The sequence below is a fragment of the Dasypus novemcinctus genome, chromosome 9 (assembly GCF_030445035.2).
Source record: "Dasypus novemcinctus isolate mDasNov1 chromosome 9, mDasNov1.1.hap2, whole genome shotgun sequence".
Taxonomy (NCBI): Eukaryota; Metazoa; Chordata; class Mammalia; order Cingulata; family Dasypodidae; genus Dasypus; species Dasypus novemcinctus.
Window position 1 is genome coordinate 127,162,348 of NC_080681.1, and position 27,065 is coordinate 127,189,412.

The 27,065-nt window shown below is 57.3% G+C and overlaps 1 protein-coding gene across 1 annotated transcript in view; it reads left to right on the forward strand.

Moving 5' to 3' along the window:
• ACOT7 (acyl-CoA thioesterase 7) overlaps window positions 1-27,065 on the forward strand; it is a 104,234-nt gene that overhangs the window by 53,111 nt on the left and 24,058 nt on the right. Inside the window, 2 exon segments of the mRNA XM_058304551.2 lie at window positions 2,857-2,943; window positions 20,199-20,315. Of these exon segments, the coding sequence (XP_058160534.1) occupies window positions 2,857-2,943; window positions 20,199-20,315 (204 nt within the window).

Sequence of the window (27,065 nt, forward strand, 5' to 3'; positions counted from 1 at the left end):
CAGGCCTCCTTGACCCGTGTGGAGCTGGCCCATGCACAGTGCTGATGTGCAAGAAGTGCCCTGCCTTGCAGGGGTGTCCCCCGCATAGGGGAGCCCCACGCGCAAGGAGCACACCCCGTAAGGAGAGCCGCCCAGCGCAAAGAAAGTGCAGCCTGCCCAGGAATGGTGCCGCACACATGGAGAGCTGACACAGCAAGATGACGCAACAAAAAGAAACACAGATTCCTGTACCACTGACAACAACAGAAGCGGACAAAGAATGTGCAGCAAATAGACACAGAGAATAGACAACTGGGGTGGGGGGTGGGGGGGGAGAGAAATAAATAAATAAATAAATCTTTTTTTTAAAAAAAGAAGATATTTGACGTGACAAGGAATTTTTATGCCATTTTCAATTAAGTTTGAAATTTAAAAAAAAATTTTCATCACTGTCCACATGTACCTCTCTTAGCTGGGCAAAGCAGTTCCTGAGATTTGGGCCAGATTTGAGGGTTCTGGTTTCCGTTCACCCTCTTATAGGGTTATTCCCATGTCTTCGTGAGTGGAGCACAAAGCAAGCGGAAGCCCCTTTGGCGTAAAGGCCTGCTTATGCCCTGCCTGTCTGCGGGGACAGGCCACGGGCGACTGCTCGAGGCCGTGGCCACTGTGGGCGTCGGGGGCCTCGTCTCTGGCTGTGGCTGGCATCCTTCGTGCTCCTCGGCTGGGCCCTGCTGCCTGGTCTCCCCATGCGGCGTGTGGGGCACCCCCGCCCCGAGGCAGGCTGTGGCCACGGCCCCAGCTGCGAGCGCCGTCCAGCAGAGCTGCCACGGGTTCCGGATATCGGCCTTGCCGCTGCTCTTGAAGTGGGGAGGGCGGGAGGCCCGGGACCGTGGGGGCCTGCACCCCCGCTGGGCCTCCCTTCCCTCCTATGGAGCACTCCAGGCCGTGCCGGGGCAGCGTGGCTATCCCCCGCTCCTCCAGGATGTGTGGGCCTGGGACGTGTGGGTGCTGGGAGCACTCGCCTCCTCTCGGGTCCGAGCACAGGGCGTCTGCACTGACCACTATCTCCATTTGCACGCCTACTGTGACAGATGCCACATGACTGGCTCATGGTTTCCGGGTTAGAAGTCCAATGTCACGGTGGCATGGCTGCCCCCTCAGTCTCGGTGGCACGTGGTGGTGGCCGGGGCTGTCCCTGGCCTCCTCTGGTGGCTTCCTCTGCCTGTGGCGTCTGACCGCATCCAAGTCTCCTCTTTGCAAGCCTTCCGGCCTCGCAGGGTAGGACCCATCCTGAGTGCCCTGGGCCAATGGTTCACACCCACAGGGCCGCACTGAGATGACCAGCTCATCCTGCCGGGGCCCGTGATTCGTGCCCAACAACCGCAGCCTCCGCCGGCCCGAGGCTCCCCCAGAGCGCCTTTCCCAGGAGCCCCTGGAGCGCCTGTGCGGCCCTCACCCCGTGCGGCCCTGCCAGGGCTGTCTGCCAGGCAACTCTAAGGGGGGCCCGCGTCTGGTAAACGCCCCAGATGGGGGTGGAGGGAAGCCTGTCTTTCCAGAGGGGACCCCCCGTCTGCCGGACCGGCAGCTCCCGACTCTCAGGCTGCTTCCTTCTAAGTGCCCAGAGCCAGGGTCTGCCTGGCAGGGCCCATGGCAGGGGGCCGGGACAAATGCCTGCCCCAGGGGCCGGCCGGCAGGTGAGAACCGGGCCTCCCTTCCACGCCGGAGCCCCTGGGCCTTCATCTGTAGGTGCTCAGGGGTCCGGGACTCGGGTAGAACAGGAGGCTCCGCACGCTCGATTCCAAACCGGAGTCTCCCACAAGTCGGAACCGTGAGGCTTGAAAACAGATGGTGCACGACGCGAGTTGAGAATATTGTGGCCCCAGCTCACCTGGGTGCCACTGGTTCTGCCCAGTGACCACTGCAGGCCAGCCGCCCTGCTAGAAATTTCCTTGGGAGGAAGATCGGAGAGTCTTACGGATTGTCCGAGGCCCTTGGGAGACCTCAGGGTCTGCCCGCTGCCTCTGGCTCACCCTTCCTCCCCGTCCTTTTTGCCGCTGGGAACCACGGCTTCTTGTTTAGGCTTCTCTGCTGGAGGCCAGGGACAGAAGTGGCCGGTGGGCTGCCTTCGGCTGGCGGGGGCTCCCCGAGCCAGCGCGGAGCTGCCTTCCCCGAGGGGCTCCTCCCTGCCCGGGCCTCCCTGGCGGTGGGGTGTGCCCAGGCCGCCCCACCTGCCCAGGAAACCCCACAGGGCCAACCCACACCTGTGAGGAGGGGCTCGCGTCCAGGTGCCACGTTCGCCACCTGGAGACAGGGCTTCAGCTCCCTTCCTCTCTTTCTTCCTGTTTCTCTCCCTTTTCTCTCTCCCTCCAGCCTCTTATAGCCCCTTCAGGAGCAGCACCAAGCACCTGAAGCTGCCCCAAACATCTTGCCTTTCTTAGAAGGTTTGGAGCAGTGGAGCGGGGGCGCAGGGAGGACGAGAAGGCTGGCCTGGGCGAGGGAAAGCTGGAGCTCCTCTGGGCACTGGGCCTTCCTGGACCTGGCCAGGGACTGAGGGCAGCAGAGCCCCTTCCCAGGGAGGGCTCTGGGACCCCGAGGCCCTGGCCGTGTGTCGGCTCCCGAGCCCCCACCTGCCCCGGCAAAGGCCACTTCAGGTGTGCCGCCCCAGAGAGCAGAAGCAGCCTCCTGGAATTCCCAGCACGAGAGGCCGGGAGCCAACCTTCCCCTTCGCCAGCTCTCCTCTTCCTTTGGGGACTCCCGTCTCAGTTGCCGGCCATCAGCCCCCCGAGACCCCACACACGCCAGCAGCAGCGTCGGCGTGCTAGCACCATGGCGGGGCTGACGGGGCCTTCGGCCTAACCTCTCTCCTTTCCATTCCAGAGCCGAACACCGTCAGCTACAGCCAGTCCAGCCTGATCCACCTGGTGGGCCCTTCCGACTGCACCCTGCACGGCTTCGTGCACGGAGGTGAGGAGACGCGTGGCTCTCGCGCCCGGTCCTACCCCGCAGGGAGCCGTGCTGCCGCCTGACCCAGTTTAGGCTCGTGCTTGAAGAAGTATAAATTTAAACTTCCAAGAGGTTGCGTAACAAATGACTGAAGCTCTGTGGGCCCTGTTTTTAAAATTGGAAACAAAAGTCTAACGTAGGGTCACCCTCCCCCTCGGTCCCTGGGGTTGCCGGAGGTTTTGTGGCTGCCCGTGGGGCAGGGCAGGCCCGAGGGGGAGGCTGGCACCCCTCGGCCCACTAGAGAGTGGTGATGGAGCGTGGTTTTGCTTCTCAAGTTTGCAGCTGTTTGTTCCTTTGGTCAGATCCCGGCTCAGGCAGCACAGGGCCTGAAGCTCCCAGCTCGGGCTTTCCCAGAGTTTGGGAAACACAGCTGGTGCCAGGCCCACTTTAGGAGCTCCAGGACCACGGAGGAAAGCTTTTTATGTAATAGCGGCGTAATTATTTTTTTGTGGTTTAGAACAAATAAGTCATACATCAAACCCACAATTTCATGGATATAAGCATTTTGGATGAGACAAAAGTAAATTTTTTTTTAACTCACCCCCCTTGTGGCTTGCTTGCTGTCTGCTCTCTGTGTCCGTTCGCTGCCTGCTTTTCTGTGTTTTTGCTCGTCTCCTCCCTTTCTGTCGTGTCACCTTGCTGCGTCGTTGCTCCGCGGCACTTGCAGACCAATGGCTCTCCACGGCGTGCGGGCAAGCCTGCCTTCACACGGAGGCCCCAGGGTGCGAACCCAGAGCTTCCTGTATGGTAGGTGGGAGCCCAACTGAGCGAGCCACTGGCACTTTGTGACAAAAGTAAATTTTTAAAAACTAGTCAAAAAAGTAGTGAAGTGGTACAGGCTGGGGAAGTTGGGAGGGTGATGTGTGGACGACGGAGGTTTGGTCCCTGCCATTCTGGGGCTACTGGCCAGTTAGTGTCCCCAGGAGTGACAAACACGGCCACAGCACACGCATTTCATTCAGGCTAAATTCTCCTTTCCTCTCCCCTCAGAAAACTCATATTCATCCTTCAAAACGCAGCTCAAATGGCTCTACTCTGCAGGTTCGTGTCGGTAGTTTGAGAAGCTTGGGATAACGGGCCGTGGGCCTGTCAGAATCAGGATGTGCTCTGATTTAAGATAGATTTTGAAAGTTTTTGTTGCTGCTGTTTTTAGTGAGTCCTTTTGTGTATTTCCTTCCATTTCATGACTGTTTTCCTGTTCAACTAAAGACTGCTGGCACTGCCCTAAATCTGATTCCCCTGGGACCCGCCCGAGGGAAGGTTTTCTCTGACAGACGGCCTCTGCCGGCAGCTGCTGAGGGTGGGGCGCTGCTGCGTCTTTCTGCCCTGAGAACGGCCGAGCCTCCGCTGCGGGGGCTTCTGACGCCTTCCCTGGTTGCCCCTCTTCCCAGCCCCTCCTTGCACTTCAGGGTGACAGTGGCCCTCCTGGAGACAAGGGACAGCCCCCTCCCCGAGTGCCCCGCCCTGGAGGGCCTGGTTCTGAAACCGCGGGGAGCCGCCTGTCAGCCCCCCAGCTCCATTCTCCCTGAAGCCTGAGAAACTTCTAGGCTAGAAGTTTTGCTTTGTTTGCCTCCGTGTTGGAAGGTTTTCACGCGATGTGGCCCTCCCATCCTAACGGTTCCTGGAGGAAAGCCCACGCTCTTGAGTCTAGCCTTCTCCCTTCAAGCTGTAAAAGGCATCCGTGAAACGCCAGCAGCCGGGGAGTCTCCTTAGAAACCTGCCGCGTTCCATGTCGCCCGTTACGGAGACGAGGCTGCGCTGCTTCGCTGGCACGGGCACGTCTTTTCACGGGTGTTTGGGAAGTGTTTCCAGGGGCTTTCCAATCCCCAGTGCCTGCATTGGTAGGTGTTTTGTGCCCACAACTTAGGAAAACATGCCTGATAGTTGTACCCAGCCTCATCATCTCCTGGAGCCCTAATACCTCCCCAGGAGCAAATCAAATATTGGAAATAGCTGAACACTGTACTTTTATTGTATTTTCCTAGAAAGTCCTGTTGACAAGAATAATATCTAAAATAATTTGAAACAAAGTCTTCACTAAACTGTAATTCAGTGGATGCCAGTTGCAGAAGAAAATGGAGAACTGAAATAGATGCTAATTTGGCCTTTATTCAGTAATTCTATCTTGTGTTTGCGTCTTTGAAAAAATACTCCCCCTCATTTTCTGTGGATTATACACATTGGGTAGCCTGGATTTTCAGGACTAGCTCCTACCCACCGATTTTTTTTTTTTTTTAAATAACAGATCTTGGTAATGATAAACTTATCCAAGGTTATTGGAAAGAGATGAAACTTTTTGGTTGAAATTCACAGCTATGCTCCAGTGGGCTTTCATCCAGGAGTTGCCAGGCTAGTCCCTGCCGAGCCAAGTTGACTCCGTGATTTCATTTCTTGTGTAGCTTTGTGACCACAGAAGCTAGGTATTGCTCTATTCACAGACAGAATCCAGACTCTAGGTTATTTCTCCTTTCTTGGGTTCATGGACAGAATTTTCTATAATTATAATTGCAGGCCTAGAAATAATTTAAAAATTCAGTAATGTAACCACATATAAAATGAATAAATTTTTCTTAACCTGAAATAGAATAGCTGCTTTTAATTGTTTTTGTTTGTTTTAGTTTCCGAAGGCGGCTTTTATGTGTTGGTAATTCTTAACCACATGCCAGAACATTTAGCTGTTTAATAACTTGGCAGAACTTGGGGATTGGGCTTTGTGTCTGTTCCTTTGACTCATCTCCTTGATGGTCTCGCCCTGCGCTTTCTGTTGGTCACCTGAAGATACTCTGTGCTCTGGTTTATCTTCCTTTGGGAACCTCTTTGAGCTGGCAGGGAACATGGGGCCCTCCTGCCGGGGCTTTCCGCGTGGGTCTCCCGGCCTGAGAGCCTGCCGCCCACGACCAGCCGGATGTGGAATTGGAAACGCGGCACCCAAATCGGAGCCCCCCGTGGCCAGCCTGGGGCGAGGGGGGCTTCTTGGGCGAGCCCAGGGTCCCGCTAGGGGCAGACCCGGTGAGTCTTCGACGTGCATTCTTCATGCCTGACCTTTCAGAGGCCGTGGGCTTTTCTTTTGCACTTTGTGTTTGATTTTTAAATTATTTTAAATCAGAGTCTGACCAAATCTCAAAGTATTATCAATCCAAGGTCGCTTTTGACAAAACACAGCTACCCACGGCATCCCGCACTGCACTGTCGGGGAACCGCTATCCACAGGGTGCTCCACCACTGAGTTGCGCTGCCCAGGGGAACGCTGCCAGCAATTTTAGCTGCTGCTCCTGGCCCTGGACGCGATATCCCCACGTTAGGCTCCCCTGCTGTCTCCTGAATCTTCACTTTCAGGCATGTGGCTCTGTAAACGCCATTCCCTGCCGAGCCAAGCTGACTACGTGATTTCATTTCTTGTGTAACTTTGTGACCACAGAAGCTAGGTATTGCCTTGTTTCTCCATTTGCTTTGATTATCCAGCTTGGTTCCTCCACCCTCCAGCTGCTGTCAAATGCTTCTCAGTACCGTTCTACCTGTCAGATTTTCCTGGGCTCTTTTCTCCCGGGAGGGATCTCCTCTCCACACTGGGCTGCTCGTTCCTGGGGCTGCTCGTTCCTGAGCTTGCTCTAAACCGCAGTCCTGGGCTGTGCTCTGCTCTTGCCAGCGGGTACCCCGATTCATGGCTCTGCCATTTCCTCTGCCAGTATGGCATCCTCCGGTGGCTTCCAGGAAAGGCGCTACATTAACTAGGTAGAGAGACCCCAAATGAACTAGTGGCTTCAACAAGAGACAGCTATTCTTTCTTATGTCACAACAGTGGCGTGTGCGGTCTCAGGTGGCCAGGGCAGCTCTGAGTCATGGGGAGCCGGGGCTCCCTCTGCCAGTGGCTCTGCTGTCCCCAAGGCAGCCCTCTCTGGCCGTGGCTCCTCAGGGCCTCAGCGTCCCACGTAAAGAGGCCGCAGAGGGTGCGCCCGGGACACTGCGGCCGCCCCTTGTGCTCTCAGCCCGTTGGCCGGAGCCCGGTCAGGTGACCACCTCTGCGGTCCAGCTGCGCAGACGCGTGTCCCTGAAGAACTGGAGTTATGGAGGGGGAAGGGAGAGAGAACTTTGGGGACCATCTCTGGCATGAGAATCGAAGGTCGTTTTTCTGAACTTGGTCTGCAAACATTTCCAGCCAGGTCTGGAATTCTCCAGAGACTCGTTTTCCCCTTAGGACTTAGGAGGTGCAGCTGTTGTCCCCTGGCTCCGGGATTTCTGAATATGCTCTAAACTGAGGAATCCGGGGACGGCGGTTTTTCCCCCCACTTTCTGGCTGCAACCTCTGCCCGTCTCCCTGACCTGGTCTCGCCTCTGGCCCCTTGGCCCCTCCCTGATTTTATAGCCATCGGCACTTTTCGGTACCTACTATGATTTTCCCGAGAACAAATCCCATGGCTTGCAGTTCCTGGGAGTTTCTTGCCTGGAAAGGGAAACCCTTTTCCGGCGGGGCCCTCCACCTGCTGCTGCTTCGTGCTGCCCTGAAGAAGCCCAGCAGGGGGTTCTGTGCTCGGGATGTTTGAGAAGCTCTGCCCCAGCGTTACCGATTCAGCAGTCCTGGAGGAGCCCGAGAATCTGCATTTCTGCCAAGTTCCCCTGCACCGCTGGTGTGGGGCCACGCTTGGAGAAGCCCTGCTCTGTGAACAGCCCCCGCTGCAGCCCGCTTCCCCGGCTCGAGGCCCCCCCCCTCCAGGCCGGGCCCGGGGCCTCACCAACTACGTCTTTAAAAACCTCAAGGCCGGGCCGTGCTCGGCTTCCCGCGACTCCCCTCCCAATCTCGGGGTTCTTGGCTCTGCTGCTGGCCCCGCTAAGGGGGAAGCGGTCCTCCTTTTTCTTGGGCCGCCCCATCCTCTGGGCCCCAGGCTCTCCTCTCCCTGTCTGGTTCTGGCCCCATTGGCCAGCTCCTCTCTCGGGTTGAGTTAGTATTTCTTCCTCTGCCGGCACACCTGCAGGTCAGTATACTCATCTTTTCTCTTTCCCGAGACGTGCTAGGTCCACGGCTGCACCCTGAAAGCCCGCTGGGACTCAAATACACGGACACCCATGCCCCGCCCTAGACCAGCCAGGCCAGGCTGCTGGGGAGGTGGGGGCGATGGTATTTGTCCCGTTCCAGCAGCCCTGGGTGACTGATGGACAGCCTGGGTTAGGAACTACTGCTGTAAACAATGATGCTAGATTGGAAGCAGTCTTGGTCCAATGGATAGGGCGCCCGCCTACCACATGGGAGATCCACGGTTCAAACCCTGGGCCTCCTTGACCCATGTGGAGCTGGCCCATGCACGGTGCTGATGAGTGCCCTGCCACGCAGGGGTGTCCCCCACATAGGGGAGCCCCACGCGCAAGGAGTGCGACCCGTAAGGAGAGCCGCCCAGTGTGAAAGTGCAGCTTGCCCAGGAATGGTGCCGCATACACAGAGAGCTGACACAACAAGATGCTGCAACAGAAAGAGACACAGATTCCTGTGCCGCTGATAAGGATAGAAGCAGTCACAGAAGAACAGGCAGCAAATGGACCCAGAGAAGAGACAACTGGGGGGGAGAGGGGAGAGAAATAAATAAAAAATAAATCTTTAAAAAATAAAACAAAACAAAAACAACGATGTTAGAAAAGGGGAAACAGCTGGGGAGCCATTAACTGGCCTCAAATCCAGGCAGCCAATTTCCCCCTCAAAATACTTCAAATTCCAAAATCTTTCTTGCATTCTTCCTAGGTATCTTTAGTGCCTAGTTCACGCTAACTGTAAACAAAAGCTGAAGAAAAAGAGACCTCGTTGCTATAGTTACCCTCTCTTTTTTTTTTTTAAGATTTTTTAAAAATTTCTCTCCCCTTCCCCGCCCCCCACCCCAGTTGTCTGCTCTCTGTGTCCATTCGCTGTGTGTTCTTCTGTGTCCATTTGTATTCTTGTCAGCGGCACCGGGAATCTTTCTCTTTTTGTTGCATCATCTTGCTGCGTCAGCTCTCAGTGTGTGCCGTTCTACTCCTGGGCAGGCTGCAGTTTTTTCGCGCTGGGCGGCTCTCCTTGCACATGGGGCTCCCCTACTGGGAGACACCCCTGCATGGCATGGCACTCCTTGCGCGCATCAGCACCGCGCATGGGCCAGCTCCACACGGGTCAAGGAGGCCTGGGGTTTGAACCATGGACCTCCCATGTGGTAGGCGGACTCCCTATCCATTGGGTCAAGTCTGCTTCCCTAGTTACCCTCTTTTAATTACACCATGAAAGACCCTAAAAACTGGGGAAGGAAGGTGGCTTGGCAGCTTCTAGTCAAGGGCTGGATCTCGGCAAGAGCACGGCTCTGTTCCGGATGGTCAGGGGACCCGGGCCTGGCCGGCCTCTCCAACGCCGTGTGCTCCTTTGGGGAGTTGAAGTTGGTCTCTCTTCTTTCCAGCCTGGAAATGCACCTGGACGAGGCAGCCATTTAGAGGGTTCCTCGGGCTCAGCCATCAGGAAAGGACAGGCCCAAGCTGGGCCCACCCCGGGGGCTGGCCTGCGCTATTCTGGTGGCTTCTCCAGTGTCCGTGCTGGGTCTTCAGCGTGTGGCCAGGCTGGAAGGAGGGCTTCTCTGCTCTAGAAATGAGCCTCAGTGTTACTGAAGACACTTGGCTGTGAGTGACACCTGCCTCTGCCGGGAGGTGGGGGTGAAGGCAGGGGGTGTGCTCAGCTCGTCAGCACACCAGGAGGGGGCGGGCTGAGGCCGTGAACTGGGGCTAAAACCGAGTTTTTTCTGACCCTCAAAAGTCACCTTGGCTCGTGTTCAGAACAGATTCTGGGCCCTTCCCCTGCAGGGTTGGGTGCAGCAGGGCTGGGCTGGGGCCCGGGGATCTGTATTTTCAACAAGCGCCCCGGTGGCCCTGCTGAGGCAGGTGCCTTGGAATGCCACGGCCAGGGTGGGCGTTTGTCCTGACACGTCCAGCCGCTCGTCCTCACGTCTCATTTCCCTGGCCTCTCGAGCGCTGGACACGCTGACCCTGCCCACGACTCCGCCCTCCACGTCGTGGCACCACGCTGTCTGATTCAGCAGTTCTCACCCTTTGGTGAACACCGAAGTGTCTCGGGGAAGACACAGATGCCGCCCCCTGCCCCCCGGAGAAGCCAGTTCAGCGATTGGGGGAGAGCCCCCAACCTCTGTATTTTGGCGCGCTTCCCCGGGGATTCTGCCACCTGGGCGGCCCCTGAACCCCTGATTCGCTCCCTGGCCTGTGAGTGCGGCCGGCTCCCGGGTCAGTCCCTGGCCGACTTCACTCCGTCCGTCTTTTCTCTCCAGGGGCACTCGCTGCCCCACAGCCTCTGTTCCGACCTCCATGAGCCAACTGGCCCCTTTACACCCAGCCCAAATGTCTCCTTGAGCTCTGGCGGGCAGCCCGCGGGCGTTTTTAGCGGGCGATGGCCCCAGGACCTGCTCTCCCACTCGAGTTACCCGTTTCCGTCTTCTCGTACTTTCTGAAGCTTGTGAAGCCCCCAGGACTGTGTACAATGGCAGCCCCAAACTTACCCTCCCTGAGCCCCAGTTTCCTTTTCTGTAAACGGGGTTCTGTGGAGGAGGAGATTACAGGAAAGAATGCAGGGAAAGCACTTAGGGGCTGTATTAGTCAGCCAAAGGGGCGCTGATGCAAAATACCAGACATCTGCTGGGCGTTATAAAGGGTGTTTATTTGGGGCAGGAGCTTGCAGATTCCAGGCCATAAAGCATAAGTCGCTTCCCTCACCAAAGTCTGTGTGGAGCAAGATGGCTGCCGGCGTCTGCGGGCTCAGGCTTCCCGGGTTCCTACGCTCCTGGGCTGGCTTTTCTCTGGTTCAAGGTTCCTTCCCTCCTGGGGCTGGCTTCTCTTTCCTCTGCGTGCTGACTTCCCGGGTTTTCAGCATCAAACTCTAACATTAGAAATTCCCAATAAAAGCTCCCAACTCTGTCCTCTGCGGTGCCTTTTATCTGTGAGTCCCACCCACCAAGGGGCGGGAGTCAACGCCCTAGTGGCACAATTAGTCAAGTAAACCTCTGAATCCAGTATAATCTCATATGCCCAGAGGAAAAGATCAGTTTACAAACATAATCCAATATTTCTTTTTGGAATTCATCAATAATACCAAACTGCTACAGGAGGTACTTAGTTATTTTTTATAATCTTTACTTTATCTACCTGATTACTTCTATTATTATAGACATAGAGAAAGCGAGAACGTCCTGCTTCGTGGAGAACACGTGCTTTCTTATATTCAATGGCTCTTAGGTAAAATGTGATCATACCCCTGACACAAAGATTTTAACTGTGAGTTCCCCCAAGTGGGGCGCATGAAGCTGGTTGTCCACAGCAGGGACTTGGCTAGCTGGAAGTTAAACACTCTTCTAATAGCTCCTGAGCAGAGAGGCCGTGAAGCCTGGCCTTCCACGTGATCTCAAACACCAGGGAAGCAGAAGGCTTTGTATCAAGATCAGGGCGTGTGGCTAGAGATGTTCTCAGGGGGAGGGTGTGTAGCTTTAACTTGTGTTCCTTAAAAAGGAAAGGTCAGCGTGCCTACGTGTGGGGACTGGACAAAGACTGGACAAAGTACACCCTCAAGGACGGGGTCTCAGTGGGCCCGGCTCTGCGTCCCTTTTGTCTGACTCCTAGCCGCCCACTCTCCCCGTGGGCCCCCTGCTCTCCCCGCAGCGCCCCCCCCCCCGCTCTCCCCACGGCCCTCTGCTCTCCGCGGCCTCCCGCTCTCCCCAAGGCCTCCCGCTCTCCCCACGGCCCCCTGCTCTCCCCGTGGCTCCCCGCTCTCCCCACGGCCCCCTGCTCTCCCCTCTGCCCCCTGCTCTCCGCGGCCCCCCGCTCCCCCTACGGCCCCCTGCTCTCCCTGTGGCTCCCCGCTCTCCCCGCGGCCCCCTGCTCTCCCCATGGGCCCCCTGCTTTCCCCGTGGCTCCCTCCTCTCCCTACGGCCCCCCCCCATGCCCTCCCCACAACCCCCGCCCTAGCCAGGCCCAGGTCCAGCCCCTCGGTGAGGTCGCAGCCCCCAGGGCCTTGCCTCCCTTCCCGCCCCACCCCTCCCCATCCCAGGGGCCCCCTCTCCCTCCCCTGCCCTCCTCTGCAGTCTCTGCTGGGGGGTGGTCTCTCCGCTGTTGGGGCCCTCCCACCTGACCTGCCCCAGACCACCCGCTCAGTCTGCAGGGCGTCGCTCTGCCTGTGGCCCCTGCCCTGAGGCCTCCAGGTGCAGCAGCCTCACGACTCGGCGCCCCTCCTCTCAGCCCGGCTCCCTCTTCTGCCTCGGACCCTGGACTCCTGTTCTCCGCTCCACTCTGCTTGCCCAGCCCCAATTCCCCTCCCCTGGCAGAGGTGGCTCTCCTTTTCTCACTACCTGAACCACTGTCCAGTACCTGGGCTACTGTGCCCCTACCTGGGCCATTGACCCCCCACCTGGACTGCTGTCCCCCTACCTGGGCTGCTGTCCCCCCACCTGGCCCACTCTCCCCCCTTCCTGGGCTGCTGTCCTCCCACCCGGCCCACTCTCCCCCCTTCCTGGGCCGCTGTCCCCCACGTGGCCCGCTGTTCCCCAGGCCCCATCTCGGCTGCTGTCTGCAGAGGAGAGCCCCTCTCTGTAACAGCCTGCCGCACCCCTCCCTGCTCACGCTGTCCCCGAGCACCTGCCTCTACTTGGGTAGTTTTCCCGTCAGCCCTGCGCCCCCGCTAGGATGGACGCTCTGGAGGATGGGACATTTGTCTCTCCTGTTCCCTGCCCATCCGCAGTGTCCAGAGCAGGGCCTGGTGTGGCCAGCATCCCATCTGCTGAACGAATGATCCGGCGCGGCTGAGGGAGGCCCAGGAGGGGGAGGCCTGGCCACGCGCCTCCGATAGGGCGCGCGGGGGTCGCTCCTTGAGAGACGGTCACCGAGGGCTCCGGGCACCGGCCCCACGCCAGGCCCCGGGATGGGGCGCCAGCACAGACGTCCCTGCCCGCAGGCCTGGGGCCGAGCGAGAGCCAGGCTGAGTGCGTTGTCAGGCTGACCAGTGCCCAGCCTGAAGGAGGAGGCTGAGGGAAGGGCCCAGGGCCCGGGGCAGGTGGGGGGGAAGCCCAGCAGGCACAGGCCCCCCGGGGCCGAGGAGCCGGGGAGGGCCCAGGCCTTGTTCAACCTGAGGGCCCCAGTGGGAGGTGGGCGCCCTGCCCCTGGCCGGGGGAGAAGGAGCCGCGGGGAGCTGGCATCCTGCACCGAGGAGCCTGTGCTCTGGCGGGCCCGGGAGGCGCCAGCAAACGCTGCATCCGGGCATCAGCTGAGCCCTCCCGGAGCTCGCTTTCTAAGGATTGTCGACTTCGGGGGTTTGGTCCTGAGAGCAGCTTCTCCACCCGATGCTCCGAGGGGCAGGTGGGACGCGGGAGGCATGGACTCCAGCCTGTGACACCGACCTGCCGGGAATGGGCCCAGTTGGGAGCAGGATGCAGGGGCCCCCTGGTCAAGGTCACTATCTAGCTCTGGGCCCTGCCCACCTGGGGCCTCCTCTCAGCAGCTCCGTCCAGCAGGGACGAGTGGTCGTGGGTCCCTCTGGCTGGCAGTGGTGTCCCCCTGGAGCCTGGCAGCCCAGGACCAGCTCCAGCTTGTGGCACCTGGCTGGCCAGCCGGCGGGTGCTTGCCCTCCGCCGAGCGTTTGGGATCCTCTCGGCGGTGTCCTGTTGATCGGCTTTGCCTCTGCTTGAGCCACGTTTCTCCAGGTCAGCGTGGGGACTGTGCGACTTGAGTCACTTCTGCCGGAATGAAACCGACGCCCTCCCGGGGTGGAGCACAGCCTCGCTCCCCCTGGCCCGTCCCCCCCAGAGCGGGGGGCAGGTCTGGGCGCCTCCACAGCAGCTCTGGCGGGAGCGCACCTGTGCTGTGTGTTCAACACATGGGAAGTGCTTAAGCTAAAACAGTGGTGAGCACAGCCAGCTGCAGCCTGTCCAGGTTCCCTGCCCGGAGACGGGAGCGGTGGCTCATCCCAGGCCGCCCGCGCAGCCCTGCCTCGGGCCCGCAGCGTTCCCGGCCACGCTGCCAGCTGTATTTATTTATTTATTTTAAAAGATTTCTTTCTTTCTCTCCCCTTCCGCCCCCCCTTGTCTGCTCTCTCTGTCCATTCTCTGTGTGTTTTTCTGTGTCCGCTTTCATTATCAGGGGGGCCTGGGAAACTGTGTGTCTTTATGTTGCATCATCTTGCTGCGTCAGTTCTCCATGTGCACGGCACCCCTCCTGGGTGGGCTGCGCTTTTTTCGTGTGGGGCGGCTCTCCTTGCAAGGTGCACTCCTTGCACATGGCACAGCACTCCGTGCGCGCACCAGCACTGCGCGTGGGCCAGCTGCACACGGGCCAGGAGGCCCTGGGTTTGAGCCCTGGACCTCCCATGTGGTAGGCGGACGCCCTATCTGTTGAGCCACATCCGCCTCCCCACTGTCACCGTTAGACACCCGCCGTCTCCACTGCTCTGAGCTTCCTTGCCTCCCGGCTCACCTTGATTTCTGTCGGGTGGCCGCCCCAGTTCACGGAGGTGCCTGCGGCGACACCTCAGGGCCTCGGTGGGAGCGGGGGGCCTGTCTCGGAGGCGCGCGTGTTTAAAATAAGACGCAGATACTATCGTTTTCTGAATATAGTAGACTGTCACCCACACTCGTCAGCTGGGAATAAATATAGAAATGGGCCACCTCGAATCACCACCCACGATGAGTCAAGCCTCGGGGCTGTTCACGGCTGCTTTGGGTTTGTAGGGAAACGTGACCCAGTCCGCCAGCCGGGCCTTTGAAAAATAAAACTAAGCGTCTATTTTTAAGCCAGTCAACGTGTTGTCGATACTTTAAAAAACCACAGCAACCTGTGAGCGGTTAAATGTTACGTTCAAAAATAATCTTTGTTTCCCAGTGTTTATCTATACATTAGCGGCCAAGGCGGTCTGGCGCTCTTCCCTTCCCATAATTCCTGAAACGCATGCAATATCCAAGGACAGCAAATCCTGCAATTTTGTTGTCATCTTTTAAATTGTGAATCTTGGATAATAAGAACGGCACAGGAAAGACTGTAATTTACCAAAGTTATTTTCCTGTGCTTGGCAGCACCTATTGTACCTAAATGGGGAGAAGATGATGAGGCTTTTCAGTAGAAACCTGGAAAGAGACTTTTTTTTTAGAACACTCACTTTATTTTTAATTAAAGTATAAGAACGTGAAGGGGAGACGGCAACTTCCAGTGCCAAGGAGGGCTGATGGCTCCCGCTGGCGAGGCAGAGGGCCCAGCTGCGCAAAGCTAGCAGGAAAAGCAGTCCCGAATCACGCAGTCGTTCGCCTTTTGTGTTTGTTTTAACAAAATTCAGTTTTCTCTGGAAAACACGTTTGTGGTAAAACATTGAATCTGCGGTCGTAGGTAAGGGTGTTTGGTGGGGCCAGTCTTTACAAACACGGCACAATGGGCTGACTGCACAACCTCCTCAGGCTTTTTTGCACATGGCCCGCCTGCCCTCATCGTTCTCTCGGCAGCAGCTCGCAGGCCGGTCTCGGTGCCCGACGCCCTCCTGTGCCTCCTTGCCGGGGACGAGGAAGGCACGCCGCAGCCCTGTTTTATTACGTCTGCCAAGCCCCTCCCTCTGAGTAGCCACTGGGACTCAGTTTGCTCCCAGGGTCACGTACACACGCCCTGTTTTCCTCCCAGTCCCCTGCGGCAATGCTAGAAAATATCACTGTGGAAAACGCAGACTCTCGGGTTGGAGCTGGAGGCCGAGGTCTAACAAGGTCCAGCTTCCCAGGCTTGTGAAGTCTTGCAAGGCGGTGGGGAAGAGGGTGCCGTGGGCAGAGTCCATGGAGCGGTGTGGCTGTCCGGGGCAGGGGGCTCCGTTGGCACCCTGATCACACACGGCTGCTGCGCCGACACTCACCTAGGCAGGGGCCCGCTCCTCCACGGGGCCGCCCTCGCCGCCGCAGGCAGGCCTTGCTTGTTTTCCCCAGCAGCCTTTTCCATCTGGTGAGCCCAAAGTCTGCTGCCTGACACTGCTCCCCAAAGGCACGGGACAGCTGCAGCGGGCAGAGGCGGGTCCACAGAGAGCCTTTTGAGGATGGGTGGTCCCACCCGCTGCCCAGGCCTTCCCCCGGGACAGCCCCCATTCCTTCAAGACCTGCTCGTCCAGTGGAGTGTTGGGTTTCGTCACCGTCCGGGAGCCCCACTACCTGTATGTGTCACTGTTCCTGGTACCCATGTTATCATCTGGTCATGTGATCTGTCCACTGCCTGTTGGATTCAAAGGGATCTGTCCCCTTACATGTCACCTCCAGCATGCACAGCAAGGTAATTTTGAGCACTGGTTTTGTTACTGGACAGGTCTGGCTGGCCTCACCCATGACAAACTGTTGCTCCAAATTATTGCCCAGATATGGGGGCACAGCACTTGCTACTGGAGGTGCTTCCATGGGTTGCCTTGGCCCTGTTAGCTGGCATTCATTCATTCATTCCTTCATTCCTTCAGCAGCCGCGTCCTGAGCACCGTGCAGGGCCAGGGACTTGGGGGCTACGAGGTGTGTCCCCACCCGGGGTGGCTTCCATGTCACATACTGCGCGGCATGGCCTGGGGATGCCGTGTGGAGGCTGCACGCAGGGCAGCGGGGCCCCTTGCCGTGGGTGGACCGCGCCCGGCGCCACGCCTTCCTGCTCAGAGCCCACCCTGGCTGGCCCGGGCTTTGGTGTTTAGTGGCCGGAGCCCCTTGTGGACGCGATCCCGGCGCACCCGCCCTCAGGTGAATGGGCAACACTGCAGCTTGAAGGAGCTGGTTACAGCAGCTTCCATCCTGACAAGCCCTGCTCTTTAGGACAAACAAGGGGCTAATCGGAGCTCCTTCCTAAGCTCTAATGGGACTTCCAGCGCCAACCCCGTCTCCCTCCGCCAGCCTCGCCTGCTTCCCCCACCCTAGCTAAGCACCGGAGTTGATGGCACCACCTGGTGGCCAGCACCGCGGGCTCTGGCTCCCTGACCCTCTATGCCCCTCCCTTTTTACTGCCACCCCGCCCCGACCCTTCCGCTGATCGGAACTCGCTGTTCCACTGTCACTGTTAGTTGAGAATTCCACTCGGGAGGCTCGGCCTCGCAGGACCTGGTTTGAGAGGCGGTGTCCACGGCGAGCCCATGCCCGTGGCAAGGCGGGTCCCCATCCCGGCACGAGCTGTGGGACTCGCCACCAGGCCATGAGTACCTGATTGAGCAGTGGACGCCATCGTGTACCTCCCAGCGAGGCTCGGCATTCATTCCTTCATTCACTCACTCGCTCATTCGCCGTTCATCGAGGCCCGCACGGGTCGGGTACGTTCCTGGCACGCGGGGCATCTCAGCGAACAGTACAGACAAACCCCTGCTGTGGCGCCAGCCCTGCAGCCTGAGAAGAAGGCCTGGAGCTGGGCGCTCAGTGAGCCTGGCTCTCCACAGTCTCCAGTTTACGGCTCCAGCAGCGTCTTCGTTTTTCCGCATGTGAGAAATGTGTTCTTCTATCTCCTGTTGCCGGACTTTTGTCCTTCCTTTCATTTTTCCCTTGAAAGATCCTGCTTGTCTCTCTCGTTTGTTCTCAGAAGGCCCCTGACCAGCTGCCTTTGCGGCTGTCACGTCTCTACTTAAAAGAAGGAAAGCCACACACGGTGCAGATTCTGACAGAAATGTCTCGAGTGCCGCAGTTAAAACTACTGTCGGAGCAGATATAGCTCAAGTGGCTGAGCGCCTGCTTCCCATGTACGCGGTTTAGTCCCTGACACCTCGAAAAACAAATTAAAAAACTACCCTCAAAACCCGCTCCGCAGTTTCTTCTAGAATTCCATCTGGCTCTTCCTCATCCTTGCGTTCAGCTGTTTTTCCATGAATGCCAGAATTCTGCATTCTGAATGGGTGTTATCTCACTATAAATGATCACCATTCCAGCAGTTTCCATGGCAAATGTAGCCTATTTCAACACTCCATCATGGAATAAGGGAGCTTTTGTTGGCCTCTTGTGGACTTTAGCTTATCGTATTTGGAGTAAACCCATGGGAAGATGCACTCTGAGTCCAAACCCCCAACGTTCAGTGACTTGGTTTGCTGCAGAGCTGGCCTGTCCGGCTCTCGTGAGGCAAATGAGCTTTGAAAGCCGGGTCCGAGGGCATGCTCTCACCAACTCTGCTGAGCTCCCTGCACACACACACACGCATGCTCAAGCTCACGCACACACTGGGGCCGTGAACCTGCCAGAAACTCATCTTGCCTGTCTCAGGACCTGCTCCGGGGCCTCTCGTGCCCAGCACTGGGTGGGGGTGAAACTGGGCTGCCCTTGGGTCCCTCTTGGAGAGACACCTGGGTTGTTTCCAACTTTTGGCAAGTGAATAGCTCCACTATGAACATCTAGAATATCAAGTTTTAAAAAAACTCTTTATTATGGAAACATCCAAATACACACAGAAGTTGAGAGAGAGTGACTTGGACCCCCAAGTACCCATGGCCCAGCACCCATGATTGCCAACACATGGCCCATGTCCTTTCCCCAGTTGTCCCCTGGATTATTTTGAAGCCAATCCCCTATGTTGTTTCCTTTTGCCCGTAACAACTTCAGGGTGTAGCTCTAAAAGGTCATGACGTTGTTTTTTAGACATCACAATACATTATCACACCCTCCCCGCAGAAGTTGTAATCCCTTCATCTCATCAAATATCCGTTGTTCATGTTCCCCAGTTGCCACACCGTTTTTCAGTTGGGTAGAATCCAGGTTCAAACCAGACTCGCACAGGACATTGGGGTGATGTCTTTCCCCAGGGGGTCCTGGCTGGGGAGGTCCCCGCCACTCTCTGGTGCTCCTTTTAGGTAGCGGCTTCTGTTTGTGTGAGGTCGATCAGGGAAAGGGCTTCTGGTTTGTCTGTTTTGGTCATCACCCCGGTGAATGCTCTTTTTTTAAATTGAGATGAAGTTCACAACAGCAGCAGCCACATCAGTAGCATTTAGCACATTCACATTGTCGTGCACCCACCACCTCTAACTAGTTCCCACCCAAAAGGAAGCCCCACACCCATGGGCAGTGCCCCCAGCTCCTCCCCCGCCCGTGCCCCTGGCTGCCCCGTCTGCTTTCTGCCTCTGTGGATTCACTTCTGGACGTTTCGTGTAAGTGGGATCATGCAATATGGCCCCTCGTGACGGGCTTCTTTCATTCGGCGTCACGTGTGCCGGGTTCATCGCCGTGGCGTGAATCAGTCCTTCCTTCCTGTTTATGGTCGAGTAGTACTCCGTGCACGGACAGGCCGTGTGTTGTTTCGCGGTTCACTTGCTGACGGGACCTGGGTTGTTTCCTCTCCTTGGCTTTCATGAATAAGCCCGCCGTGAACCTTGGTGAACAAGTCTCCGTGTGGATGTATGTTTCATTTCTCCTCGCAGATACCCAGGAGTGGAATTGTTTGTAACCTTTTGAGAAACTTCCAAGCTGTTTTCCAAAGTGGGCGCACCATTTTCCAAGCCTACCTGCCATGTGCGAGGGTTTCAATTTCTCCACATCCTTGTCAACACTTATTACTGTCTGTCTTTTTGATTGTGGCCATCCTAGTGGAAGAGCCTGCTTTTTTTTTTTTAAAGATTTTTAAAAAAATTTCTGTCCCCCCACCCTGTTGTCTGCTCTATGTGTCCATTTACTGTGTGTTCTCCCTTGTCTGCTTGGATTCTTGTCAGCAGCACCAGGAACCTGTGTCTTTTTTTGTTGCATCATCTTGCTGCGTCAGCTCTACCTGGACACAGCGCCACTACTGGGCAGGCTGCGCTTTCTTTGAGTAGGGTGGCTCTCCTTACAGGGTGCACTCCTTGTGTGTGGGGCTCCCCTATGCGGGGGACACCCCTGCATGGCAGGGCACTCCTTGTGCGCATCAGCACTGCGCATGGGCCAGCTCCACACGGGTCAGGGAGGCCCAGGGTTTGAACCCTGGACCTCCCATGTGGTAGGCGGACGCTCTATCTTTTGAGTCAAATCCGCTTCAGAGCCTGCTTTTTTGGCAAAACTTTCCTGGCATGATAAGGGTCTAAAGGATAGAGAAGGGGCTGTTTTGTTATCAGCTAGAACCTCAGCCCTGAGTGTTTTCAGAAACGTGTAAAAGACGTGCTGCGCTGCGTCCCAGCAGCGCATCCCCAGGTCCTGCCACAGGCTGCAGGCCTCGCGGCTGGTTAACGGGAGGGAATTGTCCTTCCCGCCTCGCTCCCTGTCTAACCTGCCCCACGCCCCTTCTCCACGCAGGTGTCACCATGAAGCTCATGGACGAAGTGGCCGGGATCGTGGCCGCGCGCCACTGCAAGACCAACATCGTCACGGCCTCCGTGGACGCCATTAATTTCCACGACAAGATCAGAAAAGGTAAGGGCGCCCTTCTGAGCAGAAATAAGGCCGGGCGCGGCTGCTCGGGCTCCCTCGCGCCCGCTCGCCCTTTCCTCCCACCCGGAGCCCCTTGTGTCCCGGGGTCCGTCCGTCCCCCACGAGACGTGGAAGTGGAGTTTGTGCCTTGAACTTGCTGGTGTGTCTGTGAGGCTAGTGCCTGTTGATGTGTCTTTTCAACCTGGGAGAGCCCATGGCTCAGAGATGACGGGGCCTTTGAGGGTAAGACCCCCTGAGGGCCCACCGCTCCGCCCCCATGACCGCGTCGGCCACACCTCCGGCCCTTGCATTTCACCCTGACGCAGGCCCCTGGTCCGCCTGCGTTTCTGGCGCATTAGCTGTGGTGTTCGTTCTGGTGACGGAACTCCAGCCCCAGGCCGTGGCCCCTGCCATGGGACCAGGCAGGAGGCGGGCGCTGCGGTTTGTGCGAAGGTGGGCAGCCGCGGCCCCGCCAGCCTGGGGTTCCATCTGTTTCCTCCCCCGAGGTACGGCTGTGGCCCCGAGAAGTGCCCGTCACGGCGGGGGCCCGGGGTGCTTTAGCGTGGAGAGAGCTGATGTTGACTCGGAGAAGCCGCCCCCTAAAGCCACTCCCATCAGGCGCCCCTGTCATGGGGCTGGTGAAGCGAAAGCACTGCCAGCTCCCTCCCACCGCCCCCTTCCACCATGAGCCGGTGAGAGGCGCCCCCAGGCCTCCCAAGCCGCGTTCTGGGTGGGCCTGAGCCACGTCGAGGCCCACGAAACCTCCAGACACTGGAAGCCTGCTCCAGCCGCTCTGGGTTCTCTTCTGAGGCTGCACCTCCAGGCACACGGGACAACTGCACGCCCTGAGGTCTCTGGGTTTTGCCTCCCTGCCCTGCGCAACCGAGAACAATTGGGTGTACGTCAGAACTGGCGGGCTCTTAGGGTGAGGAAAGCTGCGGCGGCGGCATTGCCACACGCCGGCACTAATGCCATTTTAGAATTTTCCCCACACGAGTGGGTCTCGGTGGGCTCTGGCGCATCCTCCATTGGCCTGCTCTGAGCATTGACCCTTCCGGAAAGCATCCCATTGGATTCCCCCCAGCCCTGACCATCCCCCGGCTCCCTCCCTCTCCCCAAGACACCCCCTTGTCTCCCTCATACCCCTAGGGCCCCCAATCTCCTGCCCCCCGCATCCCCCAGTCTCCCTCCCCCAGCCAGAATTCCCCTAATCTCTCTGCCTCCCCCCAGAACCCCTCAGAATCCCACCCAGTGTCCCAGGGCCTGCACGGGGAGACATCTGGGAGCAGAGAAGGCTTGTCCCCTGGAATGACGAGCTTTTCCATCCGTTAGGAATTTGGCCCACGCTGAGATGACAGCTGTGGAGTCTGGCCCGTTTCTGTGGCGGGTCCCCCAGGGGCCTTTCGAGCTGTCACCCTCGTCTGTGGTTTTCCCGAGCATTGTGCTGTGTGACGGCACTTTCTGTGCCCGTGTTCTGCCCTGGGGCTGCCGGGCCACGTCCACGGAGCCGCGCCCGCGGGTGGCGGTCCCAGGCCCCTTCAGCTCTTGGAGCCCACAGGCCAGCTGGGGCCAGCTGCAGCATGATCAGGTCGTGCCTCCGGTTCCGCCGGCGGGAAGGGGCTGTCCCCGCAGCTCCCTTCGCTCCTTTGCAGGGAGGTGCAGGTGGGGCAGCCGCCCAGGGTCTGGGGGCTCTCCTGGCCACGGGCCCTCGAAGGGTCCCTACACCGCAAGGATGGCCAGGCGGCGGGCAACCGTTCTGATCCGGTTCCCTGCTGGGATGCGGTGAGGCCTCCGCACGCCCTGGGGACGGTTTCTCTGAGGCTCGCGGTGGACTGGCCAGAGCGGCCACTGCCCCAGGCTGGCTGTCCTTCCTGCACAGCTCGCCCAGGGCTTTAATGGGCAGGGGTGCCGAGCTGGGAGGGGGCCAGACCCTCTACCCTCAGAGGGGGGTGCAGCCATCCCGGGCAGGGTGCGGCTCTCCAGAGCACCAGGGAGCTCCAGGGCGGGTTTCGGTCCCCTAAAGCCCGCCTTCCCTCCCCAGGGCTTCTGCCTGCAGGCGCCAGCTCGTTCTCACGTAGCAAAACCCTTCTGAGCTCCACACACACCTTTCCCGTCCAACGTGTGTCCTTCCCTTATGACGCCGGGGGGTAAGGCCGGCATCCAGCCTCGGGGGGGCGGCTCTGGGGTGCAGGAGGGGAAGGTGCACCGGGAGCCCAAAACCGCCCCCGCTTTCTAGAGGGTGACAGCGCAGGAAGCTGGCCACGAGCCCCGCCCCGGGGACAGCCCACGAGAGCAAATGAGAGGCTCGCGCCGGCCAGGCGTGGGGGGCCTGGGGGAGGGGACAGGGCTGGCCCGGAAGGGGGACAAGCGCGACGCCTTCCCTCCAGCCCCAGGATGCAGACTTTTAGCCAATGACAAGAGGACGTATTGCTTAGACACGGAGTTGTCATTCATTTTGGTGGAGCATAATTTTAAATTGCTTTTAAGCAGGGTGTAAAATTTTATCGGCCAAAGGACTATTTTTTAATTCTTTTTATTTGTGGCAAAATACACATAACATAAAAATCATTTTAACCATTTTTAGTGGACGATTCTTTGATATTAAGTATATTTATAATATCTGTAGCTTTCACCACTATTTCCAGACTATTTTCATCAGTCCACACCAAAACTCACACTCATGTAGCAGTAACTCCCTCGTCCACCCCTGGCACCTGCTCTTCTCTGCTTTCTAGCTCTATGATTTTCCTTAGTCTAAGGAGTTAAGTAATAGAAGCCACACGATCTTTGTTCTTCTGTGTCTGGCTGATTTCCCTCACCGCAGTGTCTTCAAGGTTCATCCTTGCTGCAGCATGGGCCGGCGCCTCACTGCTCTTTAGGGCTGAGTTACACACCAGTGTGCGGAGCGTGGCACCTTGCTCATCTGTCATCTGCTGATGGACCCTTGGGTTGCTTCCACCTTTTGGCTTTTGTGGAAAGTGCTGCGAAGAGCATTGGGGGACAACCATCTATCTGAGCTCCTGCTCTTGATTCTTTTGGCTGTATACCTACGACCAGAATTGCCAGGTTGTATGGTAATTTCCTGTTAGACTTTCCGAGGAACCGCCAAACTGTCTTTCACATCAGCTGCACCATATCTTCTTTGAGAAATGTCTCTCAAAACCTTGGCCCATTTTTTATTTGCGTGGTTTGTCTTTTCTAAGTTGTAGGAGTACTTCACATATTCTGGATATTAAATGTTTATCAGATACATGGTTTGCAATTATTTTCTCCTGCTCTCTAGTAAGCTTCCTTCTCACTTTCTTGATAATGTCCTTTTATGCACAAAATTTTTCATTTTGATGAAGTCCATTTTTCCTATTTTTTCTTTCATTGCTTGTATTTTTGGTGTAAAATCTGAAAATCCATCTCCTACTTCAGGGTCTTGAGGATACCTCCCTGTTTTCTCATAAGCGTTTTATATGATTAGCTCTCATGTCTACTTTTGCGTTACTTTTTGTATGCGGTGAGAGGGAGGGCTCCACACTCACTCTTTTGGTCCCAGCACATTAGTTGAAGAGACTTTTCTTTCCCCGTTGAATGGACTTGGCCCCCTGGTTGAAGATTACTTGGTCCTAGATGTGTGCGTTAGGTCTGGACTCTGAGCTCTAGTCTACCTTCTCTATGTCTACCCCATGCCAGGGCCACACACGAGCAATGTCAAGGGCCCCTGATTCTCCTGGAAGAGGGACCCACCCCCCCCCAAGGCTGCTTAACCACGTGGGGCCGTGTGTACCCACGTCCTGTCACTGCTGTAACAGGTGCTCACAAGCCCCATGGCTACAAGACAACCTATCCTCTCATGGTCCTGGGGTTCAGGGCTTTAAAACAGACCTGCATAAAAAGAAAAATCAACAATAACAACAACAAAACAGACCTGCCGGGCTGATTCCCTCTGGAGGCTCCAGGGGCGGATCCCTCCCTCGCCTTTTCCAGCTCCCAGAGCCCGTCTGCACTCCTTGGCTCATGGTCCCTCATCCAACCCCTGTGTCTGTCGCCCTGCCTCTGTCGCTGGCTCTGATTCCCCGGCTCCCTCTTAAAGGACCCTCGCTGTTGCTGCCCCCCCAGTAGTCCAGGAAAACCCCGTCAAGATCCTCAGCATAATGGCATCTGCAGAGTCCTTTTGCCACATACAGCAGCACGTCCCACAGGTGTGGAACGGCTTTGGGGCCTGACTCTGTCCATCACAGGTGGTTCTGGGCAGCTGTCCGCAGGCTTCCAGCCTTAGCCATTTCAAGAAAGTCGCTAGAGAAACTGACCGGCTCGCTCAGCCTCTCGTGGAACCACCTGTCAGTAGAGGGATTGTTTTGGCAGTCTTGGCCCAGCGCCTGGCCTTTGGCCATGGCCTTGCCAGTTGCTCGGGTGGGGCGTCCACCGTGCGGTTACGCCTGCGGCTTTGCATCACTGAAGCCATCGCTCCAGAAGGTCAGCGAGAGCCGTAGTTTCCGCTTAGAGGGGCGTGTGCCGAGACGGAGGGCTCAGCCCGCCCACGCCTGTCAATTCCAGGGGCCAAACGTATTTCATGAATCCCTGCCAAAGAGCCCACGTCCTTGGGTGGACCCTGACCTGGTGGGGAGTGACAGCGTTCCCGTCAGGTCCTTTAAATGTCTGGGGTCTGAAAACGTCTCTGCTCACAGGCCTTGGTGGCTGCCCAGGCCACTGGGATAGGCTGCCCCTCGTGGTGGTGCAGCCCCATTCCTGGCAGGTGTGTACCAGTCACATGTAGGCTTTTGAGCATAACAGTAGAGTGCTTCACCCACAAGGGGACCACGGCTGACCCGGTGTCACTGCCCTGTGCCTTGCCTCCTTCCTCGGGGCGTTGCCTCATGGAAAGTGCCTTGGGACCTCTGGTCCCTGCAATTTTTCCCCTAACAATGGTGAATTGTGCCAGCCATTGGCACTAGTGCACGGCACAGTGAGGCCCATGATGGGTCCGTGCCCGCGCTTCTGGAACTTGCTCATGCCTGGGTGGTGTGGACTCCACGAGTTCACGGGAGAGCACGTCAAACCCAGAGGCACGCATGTGACCACAGCGCCGGCCTCGTTCTGAGCAAGCAGCCAAGGCTAGAAATACAAACTTGCTTCTTACAACTCAACTTGCTCAAGCACTGATTTTATTTTTTAGTTAAAATGTCAACTGCTGGGTGTGATGGTTAGGCTATTGTGTCAACTCGGCCAGGTAATTGTGCCCAGGTATTTGGTCCAGCAAGCACTGGGCTAACTGTTATACAAGGGCATTTATGGACTTGAGTCCCCATTGACTTTACTGCAGCAGTAGATTGCCATCAGCAATGAGTGAAGCTTTATCCAATCAGTTGAATGCCTTAAAGGGGAAGTGATTCCAGCATTGAAGGAGACTTTCCCAGCTCGTCTGGACAGCCAACGTCTCCCAGAACTCCTCAAGGACCTTCACTGGACTTTCACTGGAGCCCCTGGCTGCAGCCTGCCTGCGGAACCTGGACTTGTGCATTTCCAAGGTCACGTGAGAGGCTGATAAAATCTCTTACTATTGACAGATAAACTCTTCTTGATTCTCTTTTCCTAGAGAACCCTGCCTAATCCCCCGGGTAACTAAAGAAAAGCTAAAGAGGAAAACTCATTCCCTCTGTCCTGATGGTTTTGGAAGCCTTCAGTAGGAAACCTAAAGTTGACGTTTTCTCGTGAACTGATCTTCCCAGGCTAGGGGCTCTGATGATGGAAAATGAGGCATATGTCTAGAAGAGGTTTTGGGGTGTGTTATGTAAGAAATACCAAAGTTAGTTCACTGTTTCCATGCTTTCCTTAAGAGAGTTCCCTGCCACGGTTTTTTTTTTTTTTGGAGCGCAAGCACTCAACTGTTCTCAAACTTGCAAACACTTGGCAAGCTCCCCGGCTTGGTCACAGCTATTTTTTATGACTCTGTTTTCTTTTCCAAATCCCTGGCACGTTGCTGAAATCTGGCTGCTGCTGCCCCTCGAGGGAGATGCCCGCCTGCAGGGGGCCGGGCAGGGGGACCTGGCAGCCCTCTCCCTCCTCTCCACGCAGCCTCCACCAGTGTAAACAAAACAAAGCGAGTAAGCCGAACCCGCCTGCCGCGGGCACTCACGGTGCGTGACCTTCACCGAGGTTTATCACGCACTTTCGAGCGGCCAGCCTCAGGCTCAGCGCTCTGTCCCACGACCCCAAGGCCAGCCCGTCATTCTGCCCACTTTTCCAATCTGGAAACTGCAGTTCCGAGAAGCTGAGGAAGCTGCCTGTGGCCGCAGAGCTGGTGCGTGGGGGTGCTGCAGGAGCGGCAGCCCCTGCGGGGGAGGAAGCGCCACAGCCGCGGTCCACGTGCGGCGCAGCCCATCTTTGATGCTTGCCTGGCTCTGGCCAGGCTCTGGGATGTCCCTCATTTAGTCCTGGATAAAACCTCTGGCTTCCTAAAAAGCAGCCTGAAAACACGCCGAGGACCCCCAAGTTAGTGGAGTCGAGCCCCCGGGAGGACGGCGCCCGTTCTGCCTCCCTCTCCCATCAGCCTCAGCAGACGGGACCTTGTCGTGCTGAATGCAGAGACAGCCCGCCGGCGCAGCCCCCTCCAGCAGCACCACACCTTCTGAGTTAAGCCAGCTCTGCCGGCGAAGCTGCAGGCGTCCACCCAAGCTGCCTGGTACAACGGTCACTGGCCACGTGGGCTGCTTTAATGTAAACCCTGTCCCCTGGCTGCACCAACCACTTTAAATGCTCAGTGGC